General features: G+C 45.0%; 1 protein-coding gene across 1 annotated transcript in view; it reads left to right on the forward strand.

Moving 5' to 3' along the window:
• Positions 1 to 21,115, forward strand: part of CA14 (carbonic anhydrase 14) — an 88,111-nt gene extending 66,996 nt beyond the window's left edge. Inside the window, exons 5-11 of the mRNA XM_077464161.1 lie at positions 2,653 to 2,748; positions 2,882 to 2,948; positions 3,652 to 3,809; positions 5,612 to 5,741; positions 10,946 to 10,957; positions 12,113 to 12,197; positions 15,985 to 21,115. Coding sequence (XP_077320287.1) covers positions 2,653 to 2,748; positions 2,882 to 2,948; positions 3,652 to 3,809; positions 5,612 to 5,741; positions 10,946 to 10,957; positions 12,113 to 12,197; positions 15,985 to 16,015 — 579 coding nt within the window. The 3' untranslated portion in view covers positions 16,016 to 21,115. The remainder of the gene's footprint in view (positions 1 to 2,652; positions 2,749 to 2,881; positions 2,949 to 3,651; positions 3,810 to 5,611; positions 5,742 to 10,945; positions 10,958 to 12,112; positions 12,198 to 15,984) is intronic.
• Positions 21,116 to 22,727: the final 1,612 nt, after the last annotated feature.

Genomic DNA, 22,727 nt, shown 5'->3' on the forward strand with positions numbered 1-22,727 from the left:
GAAATGTTTCTGTACCCGTCCCCATATCTGTGCCTCCATACAATCCTGTCTGGGAGGTCTACAGACAATTCCTTGGACGTCATGGCTTGGTTTGTGCTCTGACATGCACTGTTAGCTGTGGGACCTTCTATAGACAGGTGTGTGTGCCTTTCCAAATCACATCCAATCAACTGAATGTACCACAGGTTACCTCCAATCAAGTTGTAGAAACATCTCAAGGATGATCAGTGGAAACAGGAGGCACCTGAGCTCAATTCTGAGTGTCATGGCAAAGGCTGTGAATACTTATGTCAGCCCTCAAAAACTCCACTCGCCTGCTCGCATTTTGAGGGCTGGCGAGTTATGGCTGGCTGGGAGCTGGGGGGGGCGAGCAACGCCGGCAGCCTGGGTTGAATGGGAGTCCTTGTCCCAGCAATAGCGGAGGGGAAGAGAAACGAGAGCCACCCCGATGATCAGAGCGCAGGGAACACGGCTATAACAGCTTTCATTTCAATTAGCGTATTCCTTGCCGCTCGCTGTCACAGCCCCTCCTCCTGTTCCCGGGACTTTGATAGACAGATCACCTTTCCAATCCCGGGACGGGCGATCTGTCAATCAAAGTTACCCGGCCAGGGGGCGGGTCTGTATGTGACGTTGAGCGGCGGGAACACAGCAATTGAAATTAAAGCTGTTATCGCTGTGTTCCCCATGCTGCCCTCTGAACATCCGGCCGGCTCTCCTGTTCCTCTCCTCCCCTGCAAAGGTACGCTGCATGGTGGGCAGGGGCTGCATGGTGGGCAGGGGCTGCATGGTGGGCCAGGGATGCATGGTGTACACGGGATGCATGGTGGGCACAGGCTGCATTGGGGGACACAGGCTGCATGGTGGGCACAAATTGCATTGGGGACACAGGCTGCATGGTGGGCACAGGCTGCATGGTGGGCACAGGCTGCATTGGTGGGCACAGATTGCATTGGGCACAGGCAGGCTGCTTTGGTGGGCACAGGCTTCATGGTGGGCACAGGATGCATGGTGGGCACAGGCAGGCTGCTTTGGTGGGCACGGGATGCATGGTGGGCACAGGCTGCTTTGGTGGGCATGGACAAAGTTGTTGTTAACCACTTCAATACAGGGCACTTAAACACCTTTCGTGCCCAGACCAATGTTGAGATTTCAGCGCTGTCGCACTTTGAATGACAATTGTGCGATGATACAACACTGTACCCAAACTACATTTTTATAATTTTTTTTTTCCCCACAAATAGAGCTTTCTTTTGGTGGTATTTGATCACCTCGGCGGTTTTTATTTTTTGCTAAACAAATAAAAAAAGACCGAAAATTTTGAAAAAATAAATTTTTTTTTTGTTTCAGTTTCAAAACTTTGTAAATAAGTAAGTTTCCTCTTTCACTGATGGGGCTGCACTGACGGGCACTGATGAGGTGGCACCAATGAAGTGGCACTTATGAGGTGGCATTGATGAACACCGATATGTGGCACCGATATGTGGCACCGATAGGCGGCACTGATGGGCGGCACTGATGGGCACTGATGGGCGACACAGATGGGCGACACAGATGGGCACTGATAGGTGGCACAAATTGGCACTGATAGCTATCACGGATAGGCAGCACGGATGGGCACTGATAGGCGGCATTGTATTGTATTATACTGTACTGATGGATGCCAATCAGTGCCAAACAATAATGCATGCCAATCAGTTATGCCCATTGTGGGCACTGATTGGCATCCATTGTGGGCACTGACTGGCATCCCTGGTGTTCTAGGGTGGCATACCTGGTGCTGGGCATCCCTGGTGGTCTGGTGGCCTCCCTGGTGGTCCAGTGTGGGCATCCTGGGGGGGGGTAATCGATCAGCACAGACCCCCCCTGTCAGAAGAGTCTGACAGACGCGAGTGAGGGAAAGCCGATCACCGGCTCTTCCTATTTACACTGTGATCAGCCATGATTGGACACGGCTGATAACGTGGTAAAGAGTCTCCGTCTGAGACTCTTTACCGAGATCGTAGTTGCCGGGTGTCAGACTGACACACCGCAACAAGGATCGCCGCGATGTGCGCCCCCGGGGGTGCGCAGCGGCTCAAAATCCTGATCACGTCATATGACGTCCGGTCAGGATTTTTAAACCACTTTGCCGCCGTGTTTCGGCTATAGGGCGGGCGGCAAGTGGTTAATATTTATTTTTTATAACTTAATTCTGCATAAAACTTTTAAGTGTCACTTCATGAGATAATTTATAAAGGCGGGGTTGGGTGGGGCAACTGGTGGCGAGTAACCCTTGAGGCCTGGCTAGTAGCTCAGGACCTGAAATGTTGAGCCCTGCTGTACATGGGATTTTTCCTTTTTTATTTTTTATAAATTTGCAAAGGTTTCAAACAAACTTCTTTCACGTTGTCATCATGGGGTATTGTTTGTAGAATTCTGAGGCAAATAATGAATTGAATCCATTTTGTAATAAGGCTGCAACATAACAAAATGTGGAAAAAGTGAAGCACTGTGAATACTTTCCGGGTGCACTGTATACAAATTCAAAAGCTGATGATTCTAACATTGGAGTCATTGTTGCGAGCTCAGCCAGACTTTGCCCCGCCCACCTATTGCTATTGGCAGTAAAAATACTAATTGTTCCATCTCTGTTCTTATCCCCCAATCCAGTTACACATCGTCCATTATAACGCAGACCAATTCACCGACATCAATGAAGCCAAAAACAAGCCAAATGGATTGGCGGTTCTCGGGATCCTAATCACGGTGGGCAACGCGTTTCGTCACCTAATACGTTGTTGAATTTCTGCAATACATTGTGCTGCTGTTTTTTGTTTGTTTTTTTAGCTTCCTTTTCATCTGATAGATTTCATTTTTATCTTCCATCCTCACTATACAGACCGGCTCCAGTGATAACCCAGGCTATGCCAACATCATCAACGCCCTGCAGAGAGTCAGCTTTGCAGGTAAGTAATCCTTAGTATGGGCGTCTCACAATGTGCATTAGAAGCTGCAGCAAGTCAGATAGAGCTCCGCCCCTTTCATTCCTTTCAGTTCTTTTATCCGCGGAGGCTCAGCCTCACAGGTGGGCGGTACCTATGCAAATGCAACCTGTCTGGGAACGCCCACTCCTCCAGACTGACATCCATCCATAGACATGTGTAGATCGAAAAAATGCATTTTGTTTCATTTCGATTCGTTATTTGCATGAATTAGTTTAGTTAAATTTGTTTATTTTATTTTATTTGTTTTCAGAAATTCGTTTACTTTATTTGAACTCGAATTGATTCGGATTTTTCAACTTTGGTTGAATTTCGATCATAACGAATGACGCGAAAAAACGAAAAAAAAAACGAATGAAATGAAAACTAACACATTTTTCGGCAGTGCGCATATCTAGGCCTCAGTACTCCTCTCAAGAGTTGAGCAAAGGATGGATCCCATAAAGCTGCACATCAGTGCAGACCCACTGGTATTGGAATAAATCGCAGTCTCCGCCTGTGCTCCCGCCAGGCCACGCCCCCAACACTTTTCACTCCACCACCTTGAACCTCTCAAGAGCCCTCAGTCCTGATGCAAGTAGTGGAAGGAGTTATGCAAATATCAAAATGCCTTTCTGTGATCATAGAGATAGAGTATGTGACAAGCTTATATTGATATTTCCTGCAGGTCAGAATGTCACCATTCCATCCTTCAATGTGGAGGAGCTCCTGCCTAGCAAGCTTAATCACTATTTCCGCTACAGTGGTTCCCTGACCACGCCGCCATGCTTCCAGAGTGTCACCTGGACTGTCTTCCACAACCCCGTCCAGATCTCCCAGTCTCAGGTAAGTAAAAACCATGGATTTCCATGAGAACACAAATACTGGTATTTGTGGAAATGCAACTGTGGCACCCCTCTGACACCCCCCAAAGGCAAGATAGCACCTCCCAGAGGCCACAGGTGGGATATCATTTCACCCCAGGGCTGAGTCCATGGCTAAAATGTGGGGACCGAGGAAGGATATTGACACTTTTGTATTTTTAAAAATTTTATTGCAGAAGTTAAGGAGGTGAGGGTTTAGGGGTCCCAGATACCGTAGCAGATCACTTACAGCAGTGGTTTCCAAACTGTGGCCCGGGGGGGTGGGGGCGCTTTGCTTGCTTTTATCTGGCACCATGGGGCACTATTCTACCAACTGACACCAATGATGGAGCCAGAGCCGTCTTTAAGGCAGGGCAAAAGGGGCATTGTTGTGATGCCCAAAGCAGCTGCCCCTTGAGCCTACACTGCCTGAAAAAGGTTGACAAGTGGATTCGGGAGGGTCCAAGAAAATGTTTGCCCAGGGGTCCAATTAATATTAGACAGCCCTGGGTGGAGCACCATTCCCCCTACTGACAGCATTAATGAGGAACTATGCTTCACATGGATATTAACAATGGGGTACTATTCCACCCTTTAAAACCAATGATGGGGCACTGATTCCAGGGCATTTTCTATTCCTACTGACCAGGCCCTCCTAAAGCCTGAAAGACAGTAAACTGGCCCTTTGCTTAGAAGCTTTTGAGACCCCTGACTCACAGTCTCTCCAGAGCCAGGTGAATGTCCAACTTCACAGTGTTTGGTCCTTTAAGCTGACCCGGCAACACAGTAAACATGTCCCCAAATTTCATTGCCTTCTCCAATTGAGTCACCAGGTCCTTCTGAGAGACCAGCCTGCTTCCTGGCTCTCTCCAGTAAGGTGCCTCCCCTGGTTCTCCTCCTTGGCACAGCTTCCTCCAGACTAGGCAGGACAGCTTCAGGACCACTTCAGCACATGTTAGGCCCCAAACCAGGCTATTGAGCCTAACAGCAGAGCTCCATTCAGCAGCACCTCTCTAGGCCTCAGCCCCATGAAAAAGAGCGAGCACATGGACTCGCCCAGATATTATACCCCCCCCCCCCCCCCCCCAGCATGCACCAGTTGCATAAACCTTCTACTGGACTGGCTGAAGGAAATATAAATATTCATAACTTAGTTTCGTTTATGAGATCTCGTACTGTGACCAGTGACATCTACTGGCAACAGTGAGAATCACAAGCCAACTTAAAGTATAAGTTCACCTAAGGTGAACTTACACCAGACGCCCTCCTCATCCCTCCCAGTCCTGCTGACCTGCTGCGTGGCGATCTCCCGTTCTGAGCCCCTGTATAGCCGCATCAGGGGTCTTGGGCTTAGAAATCCCCTTGGCATTCACGCGTCTCCTTCCCCACTGACAGGACGGGCTATGAGTGGGTTTTTTAGTCAGTGCCGCCCAAGTAGAATGCTCTGAAACGTCCCTCGTGACGGGGTACGTTTTGGAGATTCAGCTGCAGAGATTTCTAACCCCTGACACGTTATACGGGAGATGTGCCATGATCCAGGTCAGCGGGGCTGGGGGGTGAGGAGGGGGTCCTGTGTAAGTTCACCTTACAGATTTTTTTGTAAAGATGAACTTACCCTTTAAGCTTAGGGAAAAAAAACTGGTGAAAAGTCTGAGCTAACTACAGCCCAGCTAAAAACTAAATTGACATAGTGGCCCCTGTTTAGGACCTGCCACCTCTACACAAGGTCAACAAGGTTTCCTGACATTACTCAACTTTTTCACTTTGTCTCACTTCTTTCTATAGATGGATAAACTGCGCAAGACACTTCATTCTACTCCAGTCAGCCGCCCTGCCGAAGTTCTCGAAAAAAATGTCAGGCACATTCAACCAGTGAACAAGAGAACAGTTTACTCCTCCTTCGTAATAGAGAAAGGTATGTTCCTTCATAAGGGCACCATTACTCCATGTCCCCTTTCCCTCTATGCACCTCTCATGCCCTTGGTTCGTTGTCCATCATATTTTCCAGAATGGTGGATCTCGCATGCCCAGAATTCTTCCCATGGGTAAAGCAACTGAGATATTTGGCTTAGCCCAAAAGCTCAAGAAGAACTTTCTAACCACAACCACAACTAGCTCACCAAAATTAGGCCTAAACTCAACTGGCTCGCCAAAATCTGAGGCCTAAACTCACACAAGCTAGAGAGATGGACTATATAGCAATGCCAGGTTTACTGAAGTCCATTGTAATACAGCCACAGCTGTGGGCCCCATTCCTATTCTCTAAACTGGAAGCCATAAATGGTATATTAAAGAGGAAGTAAACCCTTCCAAACAACTTGGACCTACAGGTAAGCCTAGATTAAGGCTTACCTGTAGGTCCAAGCAATATCTCCTAAACCTATATGGTTTAGGAGATATTTGCCCGAAAATGGGCACCGCTGTCTACGGCGCATGCGCCGTAGACAGCGGCGCGCAGGCGCACTAAATGCGGCAAATCCATGAATGGATTTGCCAAATTTGTCGACTCCCGTGCGCATGCGCGGGAGTGACGTCATCGCGGCTTCGCCGAGTGGCAGCGGCGGAGCTGCGAGACGCGACTCCCGTGCGCATGCGCGGGAGTGACGTCATCGCGGCTTCGCCGCTGTGATTCGTCGGAGCTGCGAGACGCCACCAGCAACATGGATGCGGCGGACTACAGGGATCAGCGGCGACTTCGCTGGCTCCTGTGTCAGGTAAGTGACACATAATGAGCTACTATGCGATGCATAGTAGTCCATTATGCTTTACCTTTGCAGGGAAAAAAAGAGGAAGTAAACCCATCAAGGTTTACTTCCTCTTTAATAGACCAGTGTCTGAAGTGCCCTTAGGGAATCCCCAATGAACCACAAAGCTATGGTTGGAAACTAGTGAACAGAAAGAAGGACTATAGCCAATATCGTTCAGGTCTAGACCCAAATGTACCTATTGGGCCTTTTAAAGCTTGTATGTAGGCTTTAGTCAGTCCGTTTCCTCAAAACGGCAACCGAGATAATTACAGTATTTTGTTGGTCTTTTCTACCTCAACATGTGTTGGTATGAAATATGTTTTGGGCTCACAGCTGAAGACTAGGGATGATCTTCGAGTTCGAGTCGAACTCATGTTCGACTCGAACATTGGCTGTTCGCCGAACAGCGAACAATTTGGGGTGTTCGCGGCAAATTAGAAAAGCCGCGGAACAACCTGTAAAAGTCTATGGGAGAAATCTAAAGTGCTAATTTTAAAGGCTTATATGCAAGTTATTGTCATAAAAAGTGTTTGGGGGCCTGGGTCCTGCCCCAGGGGACATGTATCAATGCAAAAAAAAGTTTTAAAAACTGCAGTTTTTTTCTGGAGCAATGATTTTAATAATGCTTACAGTGAAACAATAAAAGTGTAATATTCATACCTGGGGGATGTCTATAGTATGCCTGTAAAGGGGCGCATGTTTCCCATGCTTAGAACTGTCCCTGCACAAAGTGTCATTTCTGCAGGAAAAAAAAAGTCATTTAAAATCACTTGCAGCTATAATGAATTGTCGGCTCCCCGTAATACAGAGAACAGTCATTGAAAGTCATTGATAAAAAAAAAAAAAAAAAAAGCGTGGGGTTCCCCCATATTCAATTACCAGGCCCTTCAGGTCTGGTATGGATATTAAGGGGAACCCCGCCTCAAAAAAAAAACGACGTGGGGTTCCCCCCAAATATCCATACCAGACCCTTCAGGACTGTGACCCCTCAAAGCACCATGTCCCCATGTTGATGGGGACAAGGGCCTCATCCCCACAACCCTGGCCGGTGGTTGTGGGGGTCTGAGGGTGGGGGGCTTATCAGAATCTGGAAGCCCCCCTTTAACAAGGGGACCCCCAGATCCTGCCCAACCCGTTTGAAATGGTAAGGGGGTACAAATGTACCCCTACCATTTCACAAACAAAGTGTAAAAAAATTGTTAAAAAACACACAGACACAGTTGGGAAAAGGTCCTTTATTAAAAATGTAAAAAAGATTCCAGCGGTGGTAATCCACTCTTGCATTGGCTAATCTCTTCTCCGGGGTACAGTGATGGGTGATCTGATCTCTTCTCCAGGGTCCAGTGATGGGTGATCTCTCCCGATGGTCCTGTCTCCACCAGAGACACTGTGAATCCCTGCAGCCTGACATGTCTTAGCTGAGGAGGATGGGGCCACGTGTCGCCTGGTCCTGCCCCCTCTGATGGAGGGGGAAAGCTGGGCTTCTCCAGTGATGTACGGGTGACCCTGCCCCCCTCTGTAACACAGGTTTACATAGTTCCATAGTTTGAATAAAGACACCAGTCCATCCAGTTCAACCTGAGTGAGTGTCTACAATTGTCCCTATCCCTGTACATCGCACACTCACATTGATCCCCACAATCCAAGGTCCCCATTCATATACTAGGGCCAATTTTGGACAGGAGTCAATTAGCCTCCCTGCGTGTCTTTGGAATGTGGGAGGAGGCCAGGCTGCCTGGAGGAGCCCCACGCAGGCACAGGCAGAACATGCAAACTCCAGGCATGTAGTGTTGTGGTTGGGATTTGAACCAGCGACCCTTTTTACTGCTGGGTGACAGTGCTAACCACTACACCACTGTGCCGCCCCCATATGCACATTAGCCTTTAAAATTAGCACTTTTGATTTTGAACGTTCGAGTCCCATAGACTTTAATAGGGTTCTAAAGTTCACGCAAATTTTAGGTCTGTTCGCAGGTTCTGGTGCAAACCGAACCGGGGGGTGTTCGGCTCATCCCTACTGAAGACCATCTAATCACTGTTTGAATAGATGGTTTAATCCCTATAACTCTGGTGGCAGTTTATCTGGTAGATAGTGAGCCTCAAGATTCACAAGATGAATTCCCAGGTGGGCGATCTTGCTTGCTGTAGCACTGGCCACCAGTGGAAGGTACCAAATTATGTTGGCTTACCTGTACACAGAAAAAAGTGCACTTTTAAGGACTCCAGTTGACATGTTCAAAAGTAAAAACTGCCACCTGGGAGACGGTGGTAGAATGTTGTTACAAGACTAACCAACATTTGGAAAAACATGGGGTGGTCTATCTAAAGCAGCCTTTGGTGTTCCTATACCATCCTTCTACCGGGTTCCCAGGTCTGTACATCTGCTGTGCCCATTATGAGGGGTTCTCATCATCCCTGTGCTGAGTTTCTGGGTCTGCACACATGCATTGCCAATTATGAGGGGTTCCAACCATCTCAGTGCTGAGTTCCCAGGTCTGTACATCTGCTCTGTGCCCATTACGAGGGGTTCCCACTATTCCTATGCTGCGTTCCCAGGTCTACACCCTTGCTGTGCCCATTAGGAAGGTTTCCCACTATTCCTATGTGACATTCCCGGGTCTGTACACCTGCTGTTCCCATTATGAGGGGTTCTCACTATTCCTGTACTGCGTTCCCAGAGCTACACTCTTGCTGTACCCAGTATGAGGGGTTCCCACCATCCCTGGGCTTAGATGAATGAATGAATGAATGAAATACTTGTATAGCGCACAATGCGAACTGAATCGCCTCTAGGCGCTGTGGCGAGCTTTGATCATCTGCTAAAAGAGGAAGGTCTTGAGTTTTTTCCTAAAAGCCAGGTGATTTTCTTCCAGGCGGATGTTGATTGGTAGAGCATTCCATAGCCGAGGCCCTTGGACAGCGAATCTCCGATCACCCTTGGATTTATACCGGGCTTTGGGCATGAGGAGGAGGTTTTTGTTGGCTGATCAATGCCAGCTGCTGCTCCCATTATGAGGAATTTCAACCATTTCTGTGCTGAGTTCCTGGGTCTACATACCTGGTGTTCCAATTAGGGGTTCCCTCCATCCCTGGGTTTAGATCCCAGCTGCTGTGCCCATTATGAGGAATTTCAACAATTTCTGTACTGAGTTCCCTGGTCTGCATACCTGCTATTCCAATTATGAGGGGTTCCCTTCATCCCTGGGCTTAGATCCCAGCTGCTGTGCCCATTATGAGGGGTTCCCGCCATCCCTGTGCTGAGTTCCTGGGTCTGTAAACCCTTTGTGCCCATTATGAGGTGTTCCCACCATCCCTGTGCTGATTTCCTGGGTCTGTACCCCTGCTGTGCCCATTATGAGGGGTTCCCGCCATCCTTGTGCTGAGTTCCTGGGTCTGTACACCTGCTGTGCCCATTATGAGGGGTTCCCACCATCCTTGTGCTAATTTCCTGGGTCTGTACCCCTGCTGTGCCCATTATGAGGGGTTCCCACCATCCCTGTGCTGAGTTCCCGGGTCTGTACACCTGCTGTGCCCATTATGAGGGGTTCCCACCATCCCTGTGCTGAGTTCCCGGGTCTGTACACCTGCTGTGCCCATTATGAGGGGTTCACGCCATCCTTGTGCTGAGTTCCTGGGTCTGTACACCTGCTGTGCCCATTATGAGGGGTTCCCACCATCTCTGTGCTGCTTTCCCGGGTCTGTACCCCTGCTGTGCCCATTATGAGGGGTTCCCACCATCCCTGTGCTGAGTTCCCGGGTCTGTACACCTGCTGTGCCCATTATGAGGGGTTCCCACCATCTCTGTGCTGCTTTCTCGGGTCTGTACCCCTGCTGTGCCCATTATGAGGGGTTCCCACCATCCCTGTGCTGAGTTCCCGGGTCTGTACCCCTGCTGTGCCCATTATGAGGGGTTCCCACCATCCCTGTGCTGAGTTCCTGGGTCTGTACACTGACCACCCTCATACAGGGCTGTATTTCTTGTTTTCTTTTTGCATGGAGAATGTAATAGGAGAAATTGGAACACACAAAGGAGGGCAGGGACACTCAAAACTCCCAGGCGGACAGGACAGGGAGGCAAGGAGACTACAATGGTGAAGCACTCGAGACATATAAGAAGCCAGGTCCTGACTAAACCAGCCCTTACCTAAAATATCGCATGAGGTGGACTTGCCCTTTAAGATTTCATTCTCCAAACTACACTGGGGAAGTAAGAGCTATTTGGATGGCTCGCTATGGCCACCATAGACTCCACTTTTTATGGGTTATTGTAATGTGTTTATTATTCATAATCTGATAAACAATTATGTTTTTGGATTTTCCTTTGTTATATGTCCACAGTTTAATCATTTTCTTTTCTTTTTCTGTCTTGCAGGGCTGTCTGCAGGTAAGTTCCCTTTTTTTTTTATCTTGTCATTCACGTGTCTGAAAGTTGACGGATGAGGCGTGACTTCTTTTTTTGAGTGATTATTTATTTTTTATTTTTTTTAAACGGATACTTTATATTGTGTTTTTATAAAGAGAGAACATGGCAGCAGCTGTTTGCCTTCAGACTCTCTGATTGAAACTTCACACAGAGTATAGATAGATAGATAGATAGGGGTTTAGTCTTTCTGGATCATTTTTTTTTTTTATTTATTTTTTTCTTTAATTTCCACTTTCAATGAGAACAAATACAGCAATCAAACAATACAAGAACCCTTCTCAACTCTATCCAAATTTTTTGAGCTGGATTTTGACTTTTAGGGGTGCCTTAACATTTGTTCTGTGTGAACGGGGGGCAAAATGGATTATTAGCATAATGTCAAATGGTATACAGTCGGAAAAAAAAATAGGGTGCTTTGGAAAAATAATAATAATACATTTTATTTATAACGCCCTTTTCATCAGAAGATCTCAAAGTGCTACAGGTTAAGAAACAATACAACGAAACAAACATCTAACATGAACAAAAAACGTTGCTAAAAAAGGAACGTCTTAAGTCCTTTTTTAAAACAATCAGTAGATTGAGGGGACCTCAAACTGTCAGGTAGGGCATTCCACAGGCGTGGGGCAGCTACACAAAAAGCCCCATCTCCCATTGTCTTCAATCTAGTTCTTGGAATTTGAAGAAGGTTTGAATAAATGGAGCAGATACTGCATTATGCCCACTAGATGGCACTAACGATCAAAGAGAATAAGTATTTATTCCCTATGATCATCAGCTCCATCTAGTGGCCATAATGCGGTATTTTCCTGATTCACTCTATTCTGTATGAATGTAAAACATTCGACCCGAAGAGAAAATAGCCTAGTAACATTTAATTTTGCCCCAGTTTACACAGAATGCAGTGTCACCGGATGAATAGCTCTGCAATTTTTTATAAATACGCTTGTTAGTGTCTTAAGCTTTCTTACCACCCTGATCTATGAACTGTAAGTCAGTAGCCTCTGTCTACCCCTGATTCTCATCCGGCGTGGGTATGAGATTTTTTTTTTTTTGTGTGACCTGTACAGTTTAGTGACTGGCTTCTTTACCTAATCCTCTATTTCTTCCATTAAGGTGTGATTGTGGCCATCGTCTTCGGAGTTCTCGGAGGGGTACTGCTCATCTCCATAGCTCTGTACTTTATCATCATGGTCATCAAGTAAGGAAATCTATTGCTATTAAGCTTAAATGTTGAGTGCACAGATCTGACAGATTGTCATTAGAGGGTGTATCTACTATTTGTTGAATGGAATAAATCTATCTATCTATCTCTAGCTATATAGCTCTATCTAGATATAGATATAGAGATGGAGAGATAGATATGGATGGAGAGATAGATATGGATAGAGAGAGATGGATGGATGGAGAGAGATGGATGGAGAGAGAGATGGATGGAGAGAGAGAGAGATGGAGAGAGAGAGAGATGGAGAGAGAGAGAGATGGAGAGAGAGAGAGATGGAGAGAGAGAGAGAGATGGATAGAGAGAGAGATGGATAGAGAGAGAGATGGAGAGAGAGAGAGATGGAGAAATAGAGAAATAGAGAGAGAGATATGGAGAGAGAGAGATATATATAGAGATATAGATATATAGATAGAGAGAGAGAGAGAGATATAGATAGAGAGAGATATATATAGAGAGATAGATATAGATATATATAGAGAGAGAGATAGATATAGATAGAGAGATATAGATATTGAGAGAGAGAGATAGAGAGAGAGATATAGAGAGATATAGAGAGAGATAGAGAGAGAGATATAGAGAGATATAGAGAGATATAGAGAGATATAGAGAGATATAGAGAGAGATAGAGAGATATAGAGAGAGAAAGAGAGATAGAGAGATAGAGAGAGAGATAGAGAGATATATAGAGATAGAGAGAGAGATATAGAGAGAGAGATATAGAGAGAGATATAGAGAGAGATAGAGAGATATATAGAGATAGAGAGAGAGATATAGAGAGAGAGATATAGAGAGAGATATAGAGAGAGATAGAGAGAGATATAGAGAGAGAGATAGAGAGAGATATAGAGAGAGAGATAGAGAGAGATATAGAGAGAGATATAGAGAGAGATAGAGAGATATATAGAGAGAGATAGAGAGAGATAGAGAGATATAGAGAGAGATAGAGAGATATAGAGAGAGAGATATAGAGATATATAGAGAGAGATAGAGAGATATAGAGAGAGAGATATAGAGATATATAGAGAGAGATAGAGAGATATATAGAGATATATAGAGATAGAGAGAGATATAGAGAGAGAAAGAGAGATAGAGAGAGAGAGATAGAGAGATATATAGAGATAGAGAGAGAGATATAGAGAGAGATAGAGAGAGATATAGAGAGAGAGATAGAGAGAGATATAGAGAGAGAGATAGAGAGATATAGAGAGAGATAGAGAGATATATAGAGAGAGATAGAGAGAGATAGAGAGATATAGAGAGAGATAGAGAGATATAGAGAGAGAGATATAGAGATATATAGAGAGAGATAGAGAGATATAGAGAGAGAGATATAGAGATATATAGAGAGAGATAGAGAGATATATAGAGATATATAGAGATAGAGAGAGATATAGAGAGAGAGAGAGAGATATATAGAGATAGAGAGAGAGATATAGAGAGAGATAGAGAGATATATAGAGAGAGATAGAGAGAGATAGAGAGATATAGAGAGAGATAGAGAGAGATAGAGAGAGAGAGATAGAGATATAGAGAGAGATAGAGAGATATATAGAGATAGAGAGAGAGAGATATAGAGATAGAGAGAGAGATATAGAGAGAGATAGAGAGAGATAAATCCACTCACTGGCCACTTTCTAAGGTACACCTGTTCAATTTCTTGGTAACACTAATTGCTAATCAGCCAATCACATGGCAGCAAATCGATACGTTTCGGCATCTAGACGCGGTGAAGACGACTTGCTGAAGTTCAAACCAAGCATCAGAATGGGGAAGAAAGGGGATTTAAGTGACTTGGTTGTTGGTGCCGGACAGGCTGTTTTGAGTTTTTCAAAAACTGCTGATCTACTGGGATTTAAAAAAAAAAACACACAGCCATCTCTCGGGTTTACAGAGAATGGAAGAGAAGAGAAAGAAAAATCAGAAGGTTTTTATGTTAACCCCTTCATGCCTTAGCCTTTTTCTGATACTTGTTGCTCACAAGTTAAAATCAGTATTTTTTGTTAGAAAATTACTTGGAATCCCCAAACATATAATATATATATATATATATACACATACATGCATGCATATACATATAATTTATTAGCAGAGACCCTAGAGCAGGGATGGTGAACCTTGGCACTCCAGATGTTTTGGAACTACATTTCCCATGATGCTCAGCCACTCTGCAGTGTAGTTGAGCATCATGGGAAATGTAGTTCCAAAACATCTGGGGTGCCAAGGTTCACCATCCCTGCTCTAGAGAATAAAATGGCAATCATTGCAATATTTTATGTCCCACTGTATTTGCGGGTAACAGATCCAAGCACCTGATTGGCGGAGAGGCGGTTTAGTGTTAGGAAAGCGAATATTCATTTGCTTTTCGCCCAGCATGGCGCTCGCAGGTCACCTTTTTTGATGCCTATTAGATCCTATGGCTCCAATCAGGTGCTTCAAAAAAAAAAACACACCCCTCCCCTCCCCGCCTCTGTAATTCAGGTGCCTAAAAAGGGGCCAGGCGCCCGAATAGGGGGTGGCAGTGGCGGCCATAGATAGATTCATGTAATGCATGAATCTATTGGTGTTAGAGGGATGGCTGGAGAGAGGGGGGGCACCCGTGCGTCCTTATGGACGCAGCGGCACTGAGTGTATATACATTATGCGTAAAATTTGCAACAAAATATCCTGTAGAGGTTTACAGTATCTATAAAGCCAATGACCTCAGTCCCGGCCCCAGAGAGCTTACATTCTAACGTCCCTCCCAAAGTCGAATGCCAACTAGGAGCCAGGTATCCCTATGGGGGTTTTGAATTGTGGGAGGATCTGCAGCAAGTGGAGGGGAACCCATATTGAGCATACAAACTCCATACAGATAATGGCTGTAGTGAGCACAAGACTTCGGTGCTCTAAGGGCTCGCTCGCACAAGCCGCCATGGGGGGGCAGTAAAAGCAGGGTGGTTGAACCTTCCCGACTGCCCACCTAAAGAAGAACATGGAGCTGGATTGGACGGTGCACATGCTGAGGCTGCAAAGTTTTGCTTCACGGCCATGGAACTAATTAAACCTTGAGCAGTACCACTGGCAAACGTGATCCATTCAAGAGAATGGGTCTATGCGCCACCATGTGCAATGCACGTGGATTGGCCTTTTTCGGGGGTTAAAACAGGTGGTGAGGAGGAAGCTACCTCCACCATGGTCCGGAATGCTGCACATCTGAGCCAGTGCAAACCACATAGTCACCATACAGGCCCCATCATGAAAATGCAGCACGGCCAGCACTCGATAAAAAATGGAAAATAGTATTCCCTTTCATTCGATTTTACAATAATAACCCGAATAAGTGATTAATGAAAATATTTTATCTGGCCTTGAAAGACACCTCCTTTAAATATTTTATACGCAAGTGTCCTGCAGAGAGCTCTAACTTCAACCCTACTACTGACCACCACTGGGATGATCTGGAATGCCGATTGCAAGCCAGATCTTCTTATCCAACATTCTCACAAATGTATTATTTTTTTTTGGGCAAATGGGCACATATTTCTGCAAGAACATTCTAAAATCTTCTAGAAAGCTTTCCCAGAAGAGTGGAGGCTGTTAGAGCAATAAATGGGAGGCCAACTCCATGTTGACGGCCATGGTTTTGGAATGGGACGTCAACAAGCTCATGTAGGTGTGATAGTCAGGTTTCCATATGGTTTTTGGTCATATAGTGTACATACTGTGTTTATTTTTTTTTGTAGTATTTATCATCTAATGCAACTATGTATCTATTCCTTTACAGGAGACCTATTGCACACATAGGAAAAGCCTAACAGTGCCTCCCTATATGACTTTGGGCCTTCCCAGTACAGCTGCCATTGGAAACCATTATGCCTTAAACTGACAATATGGAGGCCTTTAAAGATGGCTCTCACTATGCTACTGGTAAACCAAGAATCTGTGACCAGTTTCAATGCTGTGAAGTTTTTTTTTTTCTTGACATGCTGGACCTAAAAACCGATTCACATAATGCTGACCCATTATAGACTTTTGCTTCTCTGGATCTGTTAAAGGCCTTATTTATCAAAGTAACTGAATGGACATATGTTGATCGTATGAAACCGTTTCATTCTTCTGTATTTCGTTGGAAAATGAAGAAGATGATCCTCTGGCTATGGCCAACAGTAAAGTTGCTTCCGTGAGATGATCTTGAAGATCTGCTTGCCATATTCATCAGTAAAATTTCTCGAAGGCTCAACATTCTTGATTATTTCCTCTCCAGGCATATAACGTCTCCAGCCAGTGGTCACCATGAATGGTCATACTAAACGGTTTCATTGTCCCGTACCTAAATTGGAAAATGAAGAGGACCACCTGATTGCTATGACAAATAGTAACGTTTTTTTTTTTTCTTCTTTGGGATGATCATGGAGACCCTACATTCTTTGACCACTGCCTGTCCAGTCCCATGATGTCTCCAGCCAACGCTCACCATGAACAGTCATTTTAAACAGTTTCATTGTCCCTTACTTAAATTGGAGAACGAAGAGGACCACCCGATTGCTATGGCCAACAGTAACGTTTTTTTGATTTGGAATCCTCTCGGAGGCCCCACACTCTTTGACCATTGCCTGTCAATTCCCTTGACATCTTGAGCCAATGGTCACCACGAATGTTCATATTAAACAGTTTCATTGTCCCTTACTTAAATTGGAGAACGAAGAGGACCACCCGATTGCTATGGCCAACAGTAAGGTTTTTTTGATTTTGGAATCCTCTCGGAGGCCCCACATTCTTTGACCATTGCCTGTCCAGTCCCTTGACATCTTGAGCCAATGGTCACCACGAAAGTTCATATTAAACAGTTTAATTATCCCATACCGTAATTGGAAAATTAAGTAGACCACCTGATTGCTATTGCCAATAGTAAAAATGTGTTTTCTTTGGAATGATCTACATTATTTGACCACTGCAAGTCTAATCACATAACATGCCCTCACGTTCAAACAATTTTGGTTGCCTGGCTGTCCTGCCGACTCTCTTGAGGTGTACTTTAAAACCAAACCCCTGTCAATCTTTTTTTTTTTAAGTTTTGGATGTATAAAATAATTAACATTTTACAAAGTTTTATTTTTTGATTTGTGGTCCCCATTGGAGAGATTTTTTTTTATTTTATGCTTCCCGTCGCCACAATACCCCAACAAGAAGTGGATAGAATGCTTGGCACCGAGAAAGTAAGGCATGGACAGGACTTCTAACCCTTACCCACTCTACTACAACTGTGTGTTTTTTGTTTTTTCTGTTCTCCAAGCCCTTGTACACACGGAGATTCCGACAACCAAATCCGTTGGATTTTGTCCGAAACTGTTGCATACACACGGTCGGACAAAGTTGTTGGGAAAATCCAACGTGATGACGTTATTTCGTTACGACGGGACTATGTTCAGGCTAGTAGCCAATAGCTTTGATGTAGGAATTTGATCTGAGCATGCGTGGTACTTTGTCCGATCGGAATTCTCTACACATGATCGGAGTATGTCCGATCGGAGCATTTTGTCGGAAAATTTTACCAACAAGTTGGAAAACTTGGTCCGTCGGATAATCTAAACGGAAACAGTCCGATGGAGACCACACACAGTCGGAATATCCGACAAAACGGTCCGATCGGACACATTCCATCGGAATCTCCGACCGTGTGTACAATGAGGAGGTGAGTTGCCATCTAGATCAGCCTTTCTCAACCTTTTCAACACAGAGGAACCCTTGAAATAGTTCTCCGGTCTTGGGGAACCCCTGCTATAAAAAAATGAAAAATCTACAACTCATGATATATTAGTGTGATGGTCAGTGGGAAGAATGGTCCTTACACTTGTGGTCATTGGGAAGAATTACCTCCTTACACATGATCGGAGTATGTCCGATCGGAGCATTTTGTCGGAAAATTTTACCAAGTTGGAAAACTTGGTCCGACGGATACAGTTCGGTGTAGACCCCACACAGTCGGAATATCCGACAAAACGGTCCGATCGGACACATTCCGTCGGAATCTCCGACCGTGTGTACAAGGGCTTAGAGATTTCCCTCCCAAATAGGGAAAAAGATGGTAGCAAAAACCTGGAAGAGGCCCCCCTAAGCCTTTCTCCCTCTATGGAAAATAAAAAGGCTTTGTCTGGAGTTGGGATTTCATTTTGTCATGCGCCTGGAATCCAGACATTTTGCCATTAGAGAATTTGTATTGCCCTGTGACAACCAATCATTATCTCCTGAATCATAAGAAAGAGCCTGATTTCAATGGCAGCAACTTCAGTTTATCACTTTTGTAGATGACCGCTCTTGGAGTGCCTTACCTAATTGTTTTAATCATTTCAACCTGAATTTTTAGGAATAGGTTCCCTTGAAGAGGACGCTCCCATTGTGTATCCTGTTATTCATTATTTCGTTTATTGCAACTTGTGTAAAAAAATGTTTTATGTTTGCCAAAAAAAAGAACTACCTCTTACCATAGAAAGTATTTGCCAATCAGCTGACAGCCCCGACAACGGTGGTCAAGTCATGACATTTCTCAAACATGCTCTTTACCAGTCTTCCTTATAACCTCCATTGCTCCTCCTTTCAAAGTCACGTAGTCCATGCTACAAACTTTAAAGGCCCCTTGTACAAGCCTAATAATGCCATTTGTAAAGCAGACCCCCTTCGCCCTCGTATGAACACTAGGAACAAGAGGGTGTCATGTGACAGTAGTGCCATTAAGGACCTCTTCTAAACAAAGGTGAACCCATACCACTTGTATGAGCACTAAACAAGCTACAGGATAGGACTCTGCCAAACTTAAGCTATCCCCTCCCCAGCATGTGAGGTTTTTTTTTTTTGCTAGAGTCTTATAAAGATGGACTTCTTTTCTTCAGCTCAGCTAATAAAAGTCTAATTTATGCTACCCCTTTTTCTTTGTTTTTGGTGGGTTCTAGTTGATCAGCTTCTCATTGGCTCAGCATTCCCTTCCTTAAAGTGGTTGTAAACCTTTACAAACCACTTTGACCTACAGGTAAGCCTAGATTAAGGCTTACCTGTAGGTCCAAGAAATATCTCCTAAACCTATACGGTTTAGGAGATATTTACCTGAAGACAGCGGCGCTAAGGAGCACTGGGTAAGCCGCAGATTGCGGCGATACGCTGCGAGTGTTGGCTCCCGGGCGCATGCGCGGGAGTGACATCATCGCTGCTCCGGCGAATCGCAGCTAGACCCACCAAGAAGATGGATGCTCAGAACTACAGGGGACAGCGGTGACTTCGCTGGCTCCTGTGTCAGGTAAGTGACACATAATGGACTACTATGGGATGCATAGTAGTCCATTATGCTTTGCCTTTGCAGGGAATCAAAGAGAAAGTAAACTCATCAGGGAGCTATGGCTGGTGTCTCGTGTCCTGATTGGATAGATTGATAGCAGTGCAGCCATTGGCTCCCATTGCTGCCAATCAAATCCAATGATGCGGGCGCCCCCCCAAGTCCTGCTGTCTGTGCCAATAGATGCAGCAGCAGGACACGGAAGTGCACCCCCACGGATGTCCCGAAGGAGAGCGCTTCTCCGACAGGGCACTCGAGAAGAGGAGCCACCAGCGCCACTGAGGGACCCCAAAGGGAGGAGGATCGGGGCCACTCCCTGCAAAACCAACTGCACAGTGGAGGTAAGTATGACATGTTTGTTAGTTATCATAAAAATGAGGGCCTACAACCCCTTTAAACTACCCTAGCTGGTTGGGGGTCCCACCTCATCCATTCAGATTGAGCATTGGTCCTTCAGGAGGCTCTTGGACTGCAAATATCCAACAACCTTGTGTAGCCCGTGCCTCGGGTAGATGTGTTTTGGATGCCCCAGTTGTTTCAATAGATGAGAAACAAAATTCAGTTTTTGAACTTTTGCTCGAAAATCCGTTTTTGGAGTCCGTTAAGGGAAGCAGGTCTCACCCTTCCATTTTTGTTCATGCCTTTTAGTTCTGATTTACCCCCAAAAAAAAAAAAAACTGTTTACCAGCATCCAATCCTCTTTTAGACAGCGGTATGAGGTGAATGTTTTCAAATTGCGGAGTCCCTCAATGGACTCTAAGAAATGAATTTAAACAGTAGGTACAAAAGTCCCCTTATATGGAGGTGGTATTCCTTTATAGGTACATGGGCCCCAGACTAGCTCATGCTTTCAAGAGATAATTCAAGTAAAAAGCTGGCAGGGATCCAAAAACATTGCATTCTTTTTTTTTTTTTTATCTTCGTTTCTTGAAGGACACAGCAGATCTTCAGATCCCAGACAAGTCCCCACCTAGAGCTATTCACCATCTAATCTAGGGGACCTTGAACTGCTGAGGAGAAAAGACAGATTGGTGGGGGGGCTCATCCGGGATCTAAATATCTGCGGTGTCCCTCAATGAACGCAGAGAACAGGATTTAAACCACTAGTACAAAAATACATTTTTTTTCTTTTCTCAACTGTTGCTGAAGGAATGTCTGTACGTAAATGAGTTTTTGGGATGCTGGCATTGATTCGGCCAGGTATTAAAAAAAAAAAAGAAACATTTTTTTTAATAAAAAAATGAATAAAAAAAATCAATATATGCTCCATTACTAAGGTGCAACTGATTTAAAATTTTCTGTAATACTACACACAGTACATAATACAGGTCTTCATTATTGAAAAGCACTGCAGACCTTCTTACCCAAATAATCCACCAGCTTCTTCCGTCAAATGTCTGCAGTAGGGATGTGTTGGACTGGTTGCAATGGGCATAAAAAAAAATAAAAAAATCAATGCTCACACTTTTAAATTATGAGATCTGGCTATCAGGTTTTAACTCGCTCCCATATATAGAGCACACATCAGCACCCCGTGTTATTTTCTTGTTTTGTTCTTGTTAGTAAACCTACAATAAAGTCTCAAAAGAAAGTTCTATGTTTAATCTCAATTTATTGAACCTGGCTACTATACTTCAAATAAAAACAAACTGACATATACACAGAAAACAAGGCTGAGCTTTAGCCTTCTAGCTGTCATCAACCATTTCATTTCCAATAATTATATGAAAGAACGTATCCCTTTAGATGTGCATGCTCCCTGGGTGGTGTACACTAAACTCCTCTCTGGCATCCCTTTAGATGTGCATGCTCCCTGGGTGGTGTACACTAAACTCCTCTCTGGCATCCCTTTAGATGTGCATGCTTGTTGGGTGGGGTACACTAAACTCCTCTCTGGCATCCCTTTTTAGATGTGCATGCTTGTTGGGTAGGCCACACTTTAGCTGTGCAATCTGCTAAGCAGTTACTTGATCACAAATCCTGGCCAAGTCCTATACACTTCCAATCTGCACCTATACAGAAAGTTGGTTTTACAGCAGTGAAGCCATTCAGGAACAGCCTTGCATTTTTTCTAGCAATGATTGTAAGGTATTCTCCGATTGGCTGGAGGTAAAGAGGTGGGTGACATCATGATCTCTCTCCCCCCCAACAAATCAGAAAACGCTTTATATTCAGTAATACAATTACAAGGCTGAGATGCCATAGGGCTGAGCAGAAAGGATGTATGTAGGACTCTCCTAGGAATACAGCTTAGGGCAGAGGTCTCAAACTGGTAGCCCTCCGACTGACAAAACTACAGTCCCACAAGAGATTTAAAGTGGTTGTAAACCCTTACAAACCACTTTGACCTACAGGTAAGCCTAGATTAAGGCTTACCTGTAGGTCCAATAAATATCTCCTAAACCTATACGGTTTAGGAGATATTTATCCGAAGACAGCCACCGCTGTCTACGGCGCATGCGCTGTAGACAGCGGCGCGCAGGTCGCAGCGAATCACATTGCCGGAGCAGCGAGACCCAGAAGTCTCTCCGGGGTACATGGCAGCGGCAAAGAGGAAGACGGAGGACCGCTTCGGGGGCTTCGTTCTCAGGCAAGTTATTCATAACGAGCTAGTATGCTATGCATACTAGCTCATTATGCCTTTGCCTTACAGGGTGCGTTTTTTTTTTTTTTTTTTGCCTTTACTTCCTCTTTAAGGCTTATGCCACATTCACACGATCGGACTTTACCACAATAAAACCACGGATTTTGGTTTGAAGGTTGTTGGCTCCACCTTGTCTTGCATACACATGGTCACACAAATGTTGGCCAACAATTACCAACATGGTGACATCCAACGAGCCGAGAAAAAAGGAAGTTCAATAGCCAGCGTGCCACCCTTCGGGCTCCTTCTGCTCTATTCCGAGCATGTGTGATCTTTTGTGCGATGGACTTGTGTACAGGCAATCAGAAATTCCAACACCAAAGTTTTGTTGGTGGAAAATTTGAGAACCTGCTAACCAACATTTGTTGGCGGGAAGTCCGGCAACAAATGTTTCGATGGAGCGTACACAGGGTCGGACTTTCAGCCAACAAGCTCACATCCAACATTTCCCATCAGAAAATGCGACGTGGCGTTACAGTTACAAACATAACTGCCCCAGGCAGAGGCATGATGGGACTTGTAGTTTTGCAGCAGCTGGAGCGCCACCAGTTTGAGACCC

The sequence above is a fragment of the Lithobates pipiens genome, unplaced genomic scaffold (genome assembly GCF_037356315.1).
Source record: "Lithobates pipiens isolate NorthernLeopardFrog02 unplaced genomic scaffold, aLitPip1_a1.2 Scaffold_30, whole genome shotgun sequence".
Lineage (NCBI taxonomy): Eukaryota > Metazoa > Chordata > Amphibia > Anura > Ranidae > Lithobates > Lithobates pipiens.